Raw genomic sequence first — 6,163 nt, forward strand, 5'->3', positions numbered from 1 at the left:
AAGATGAAAGATTCCATTTCCATCTGTTCTTCCAAGCTTTCCACATGTTAAGTTTCTTCGCTCTTCCTTGGTTGGTGATACATGTGCTTTAAATGTTCAACTATAGAATTCCTTTCAAAAAAATTTATTACACAATTCTTACAAACTGGAAATACTGATGGAAACAAAAATAATCGTAATATTGAATTTTATATATATTTTTTTTTTGAAATGGTCGGTTGCTATATATTATATTCTGAAAAAAAAACAAGGATTTAGAATCCTCTGGTACATAGATTGCGCAGACTGAGCGGGAGCAAGGGGTTTACAAAATGTGGCTGCCCCCTTGGTCCTTAGATTGCTTTTTTTCCTACTGTTAAAGATAGCGCTAGTATAGATTCTAATAAAGGAAAATAACAGAAAAATACATTTGAAATTCATTCAGTCAATCATGATGTGTTGGATGTGTCTTGCTGTTGATTCCTCTGGCTTATCATCTTTGGCTCCATGATTGACACTGGAGGAGCTGGTGGCGATGGCGTTCTTTTCCAGCCAGAATTTCAGAGTGGAAAGCGATTCCTCGACATGGCCGCAGCGGTTTGTGAGCTGCTCGAATTGCTCTTGGAGGGAGGACACCCTATGCATGAAAAGCTGGATTTCTGCTTTATACTTTTCAGTGTTAATGCGGTCCTGTTCAAAGAGTCTCCTGCTGTGCTCATCAAGACGCCTATCGTGCTCTTCTAGTCTTGCATCTAGAAGACCCTGCTTTTCCTCTAACAATGACTGCTGAGTCCTTATTTCTTCTAGCTCAGCTTGAAGATCAGCACAGTGTAAACAATCCTCACTGCGCGCCATTGAAGGGAGGAGGATACGATAAAGAAAAGAGGTCCAGAGGGCGGGAGAGTTTAGAACGTTATTGAAAGTTCTGACTTGGAGACAGAATTTGGAGACGCTGTCAGAGGAGACAGTGCTTCCCGCTTCCTGAGCAACAAGGATAGAAGGGAGGTTGGGCGGGGGATAAATGCACGAGCCAAAAAGAACCAGAGGTCTATGGGAAGAGAGGCAGTTGGGGCAGAGGGGAATATCAGAGGTGAGGGCGGTGAAAAGGAGGGAGGAGGGGGCAGGGGAGAGCTCGCTGAAGAGGCTTGAGGAGTGGCGACAGAGTAAGAGGGGAGATGCTGTAAGCGGCAGGCAGAGGCGGTGAGAGGAGAGCGTAGAATGAGAGGATGGAGGAGCAGCTAAACGAGCCACCCTGCAGAAACGGGCTTGGGCTTTCCTGAGTAATACCCTGCAGAGACTAGCTTGGGCCTTCCTGAAAAACACCGCAACAGAAGTTAAAATGAATTTAAACAAAACAGAATGGGACGATACCAGAGTATGGTTTCTCCTGAGATTCTGAATAAGAGCGCCTGCTTCAAGCCGATGTAGCTGCTCTGTCGCTTGACCTTGATTGACAAATCTTGGCTTGCTACTGCCCATATTTATAGGTTGGATCCAACAATGGATAGAGTGCCTAGCTGGAGCCGGACTCTCAGAAATGGTGAGATATTTTTCCAAATCTTTCATGCAATCTCCATTTGCTGTATTTTCGATCTTCATGCCGGCGCTGTATTGATTTATTTTCCTTGGATGACAGGTGATTCTCTCTATCGTGGCTCGGATTTGACTGCTTATGCATATTATGCTCTCTGCAATTTGTCCTGCTGCTGTAGAGACCATGCCCTTCGCACACTTGATGAACCTGCGAATCTGGGCGGTGTCAGGATTTTCCTGAGTCATGGCAGGGGTTGAAAAGTATCTCTATTGTTGTGCCTTAGCGCACCTTCCTGCTTTCCCACTGCGTTATTCGCATGCTTGTCTGCTTCCGTGTTTAGCGTGCGAAGAATGTGATAGAGTTTGATGTTTTCAAAATGTTTAAGGAGGAGTTTGATTCGCTCAATGTGTTGTTGGAGATTGCTGTTAGGAGATCGCTGATTGTAATTCATGAGGCGAATAAGAATTGAGGAGTCTCCAAAAACTAATGCCTTTCTGATACCCATATTTTTTAATTGTAACAGACCTTGATAAAGGGCTAAAGCCTCTGCATTGTTGTTTGTTTTTTTTCCCAAGCTCCATTCATAACTGCAGATTTCATCCCCTGACTCATTTAATATTACTCCTCCCGCTCCTGCTGGTCCTGGGTTGGACTTTGATGCACCATCGAAGTATAGAGTTGGACAATTACTGCTCTGAATCCACATCTTATAATCCTGGATTGGGAGTCTAATTTCCCACTCCCTAATTTGTTCATACTGCTGTCTGTCAGTTCTCTGAGTATCCTGCTGATGGCCTGGTCGGCCTAGAATGTGCCTGATAACTGATCTCTCTTCCACTGAATAATCTGCTGCTTTGATTTTTCCTGTATACTTTGCTGCAATTGTCTCTTGCGCCAAGATGTGAGCTTTGTTGCATGTCATTCGGACATTACTCTCTTTGTTTTGGAAGACCTTTTTATTTCTTGTGAGCCAAATTTTCCATAGAAGGTTATGAGGTATGATAGCCCAAATTCTTTTGACAATCTTGCTCCTCTTGTCTTTCCATGGGCAGTTCCTTCTCCATTCATGAATTGTCTCTGAAATGTTCTGTTGGGATTGCCATTTTATATTGCCCAGGTTGGACAAGTTGATCCAGCATCTCTTCGCGAAGGGACAGTCAAGGAACAAATGATGGATGGTTTCCTCTGCTGAGCAGCAGTTGGGGCATATTGAAGGACCATTGATCCCTCTCTTTCTTAAGTTTTCAGATGTGAGGACTTTGCCTTTTAACAGCAGCCATGTGAAAAATTTAACTTTGGGAATGGCCTCGGATTTCCAGATTGTTCTCCATTGGTTCCAAATGGGAATCTGATAGGTGCTATTACAGATATATTGATAGCCGGACTTGATGGTGTAGCTTGAACCCGTGGGATCCCATCGAAATCCGTCTGCTGCTCCTTTTTTAATGGGTGCTCTATTCTGAAGGTTTTTTTGGAGGACTTTGAAGTTTGCTTCTAGATTTGGAGGGATGACTGGAAATTCCCAATTAATCCAAGCTCCTGTATCTACATCCCATTTTGATATTTGATCAAGCCTCTGGATGCCTTTACTATTGAGATGGAGAATGAAAGGGATGGCTTCTTCTATTGTATTTAGAGGTTGAAGACCCATTATCTTGTCTGCAGCATAGTTGATACTGTCCCCTCCCCCAGGGATCTTTGAGGTGTTTTGATTGAGGATGGGGATTGCTTTCTTGCAGAGATGCCAAATTTTGGTGGAATCTCTGTTGGGAATGTCTATTTCAAGAAGTCTTTGCCTTTTGCCGGTAAGGTATTTGCTTTCTATGACCTGTTTCCACCATGCTTTTGGCTCGTTAATTAAGCTCCAAGCCATTTTGATCCCAAATGCCAAATTTAGGATTTTAGGGGCTCTAATTCCTAGACCACCTCTGTCCTGAGATTGAATTACACTTTTCCAACTGACCAAATTGAATCTATTTTTTTCTTTTTTCCCTCCTTGCCATAAGAAATTTCGGAGGGCGGTTTCCAGCTTATGATGAAATGTAGCAGGAGCTTGGTAAAGAGTAAATCGATATAGAGGTAAGGAGGATATACCTGATTTGAGCAGAATTATTCTGCCTGCTGGATTAAGCCATTGAGTTCCCCATTGCTGGATCTTCCTTTTGACTTTGTCTATTATTTCATTCCAGGTAGCGGCTTTTAAAGATCCCAGGGTGACCGGCATCCCAAGGTAGGTGAAGTGATCCCAGTTTGCTTTGTAGGCAACTCCAAAAATGTTAGCTATGCTGTGAGCAGTTTGATTGGAGATATTCCAGCCATAGATGCAACTTTTTTGAAAGTTGACCTCTCCCCCTGAGTACTCCATAAATTGATCGAGGAGAATCTTGAAGCGCCTTGCAATGGTAGTGGAAGCTCCTCCAATGAGCAGAGTGTCATCAGCAAATTGGGAGTGGTTGATGTTCTTGACTCCGTTCCCGAATTTGATGCCAGAGATGAGGCCAACTCTTCTGTTATGATCTAGAGTACTGCTGAATGATTCAGCCATAAGAATAAAGAGATAAGGGGAAAGAGGGCAGCCTTGCCTTAACCCTCTTGAGGATTGGAAGGCCTCACAAGGGCGCCCATTTATGAGAGGCGAAATCCAGGGACCTGAAATACAAGCGGCAATGGTGCTAATGAAGGCAGAATTGAATCCCATTTTCCTCAAGACAGCGAACAAGAAGGAATGTCTTACTCGGTCAAAGGCATTGGCTAAATCGAGCTTGAGAACAAAACCTTTCTCTTGCCTTGAAGTGCTGGAATGAATGGCTTCTTGGACCAAGGTGATTGTGTCATGAATTTGCCTATTTGACATGAAGCCCCCTTGATTTTCAGATATAAGGGAAGGAAGGAGGGGTTGGAGTCTAGAAGCTATAATTTTTGTGAAAATCTTATAAGAGGAGTTACACAATGAAATTGGTCGAAACCTGGAGAAGGAAGTGGGACGATTTTCCTTGGGAATGAGGGCGAGGAATGTTGAATTTGTGAAGCCCCCCATTTTCCCTTTTCTTTGAATTCCCCTCAACATCTTTGCAAGGTCTTTTTTAATCAAATGCCAATGATCCCTGTAAAAATTGATTGGGAACCCATCTGGACCTGGAGACTTGTCCGGTTGCAGGGTCCAGATAGCTTTTCTGATTTCCTCCTCTGTTATTTCTCGATTTAGGCTGTCATTCGCCTCTGAAGAGATGCTTTTCGGTAGATGCTGTAAAAACGCAGAATAGTCAGCTTCTTCTTGATTTTCCGTGAGGAGGCTTTTGTAGTGAAGGGAGGCAGCTATTTTGATGGATTCTTGGTCGTTATGTTGGCTGCCTTGACTGTCCATTATAGTATTTACATTGTTTCTTATTTTTCTGACAGTGGCTTGCTTGTGGAAGTAAGCCGTGTTTTTGTCGCCTTCTTTCAGCCATAGCTGCCTTGATTTAATTCTCCACTTGATTTCTTCCGCTCTCTTGATGTGCATTAGCTGCCCTTGAGCTTCCCATTCTTTGCTTTTCAGCTGGTGGGTGAATCCTTGATCTTCTATTTGTTTTTGGATTTCCTCCAAGTCCTGCTGTATTTTTTTCCTAATTTTTTCTGGCTCTTGATAGCTGACTTTTGCCCAGTCTTTGAGGGCTTTTCTTGTATTTCTGATTTTTGTTTCCCATATATGGCTTGGAGAGCCTTCTACATGATGTTTCCAGGTTGCTTCTATGATAGCTTCAGCCTCAGCATTGTCTCTCCACAAAGGATTATACCTGAACGGAATTGGTCCCAATTGAGAATGGGAGTCCAACGTTAAGAGGATGGGAAAGTGGTCTGAAGCTGTGGCACTGAGAATTTTTGTGTGACCAGCAGCAAAGGAGGAAAGGAGAGAGACGTTAACCAGAATTCTGTCCAATCGTTCCATGATATTGCCTGGCCCCAACCTTCTGTTATTCCAGGTGTATTTTCTATTTTTTGGGATAATATCCATCAATTCATGTTCGGACATTATCACTTCCATCTGTCTTCTGAAGGGGTCGGAGGTGAAATTGCCCCCTCTTTTCTCATTCGCATGGAGGACTAAGTTGAAGTCTCCAGCTAGTATGACATTTGTGTTCTGCTCGTTATCTATATCTTCTTTCAGATCCTTCCAGCACTGTTCCTTTTCTCGATAGTGATTGGGGATATAGACATTGTAAATGATGAGGTCACGGCTCTCTTCTTTGTTACTAAGATTAGTCCTTAACCAGTTTTGATTGAGGACGGAAGACTTACAGTCCCAGTGTTGATTATTCCACATGGTTGTGATTCCTCCAGAAGCTCCTCTGGAGTTGCTACTGGCCCCTGAAAAGTTTTTTTGGGCATCTACAATTTTCTGCATTTCGCTTTGACTTTGTTTGGTTTCTTGTATCAGAACAATTTCAGGTCTTTCTATTTGGAGAAGATCTCGTAGGGCAGCTGATTTGGAGGGGTGCCCCATACCCCTAATGTTCCAAGATAAAAGCTTCATCATGAGGCATTCGAGCGGGGAGGTGCTCGCCTCTCATGGTCTTTTCCTGCTGTTTCTTTTTCTTGGGATCCTGTAATGAAGGAGTCCATAGGGGTTTGGATCCCAAGGGCAATATCCTTTTGCGTGCTTTCTTCCCG

At 43.3% G+C, this 6,163-nt stretch overlaps 1 protein-coding gene across 1 annotated transcript; it reads right to left on the minus strand.

Moving 5' to 3' along the window:
- Positions 1-1,217: 1,217 nt before the first annotated feature.
- LOC149205823 (uncharacterized) lies at positions 1,218-5,897 on the minus strand. Its single transcript, XM_089397518.1, has 3 exons — positions 4,649-5,897; positions 1,802-4,162; positions 1,218-1,291 (listed from the first exon to the last, which is right to left on the minus strand). The coding sequence occupies exons 1-3, from the start codon at positions 5,895-5,897 to the stop codon at positions 1,218-1,220; spliced, it is 3,684 nt and encodes a 1,227-aa protein (XP_089253644.1).
- Positions 5,898-6,163: the final 266 nt, after the last annotated feature.

Source organism: Pinus tabuliformis, chromosome 1_2, assembly GCF_031772625.1.
Source record: "Pinus tabuliformis cultivar Carrire ecotype Pingquan chromosome 1_2, CPIR1, whole genome shotgun sequence".
NCBI lineage: Eukaryota > Viridiplantae > Streptophyta > Pinopsida > Pinales > Pinaceae > Pinus > Pinus tabuliformis.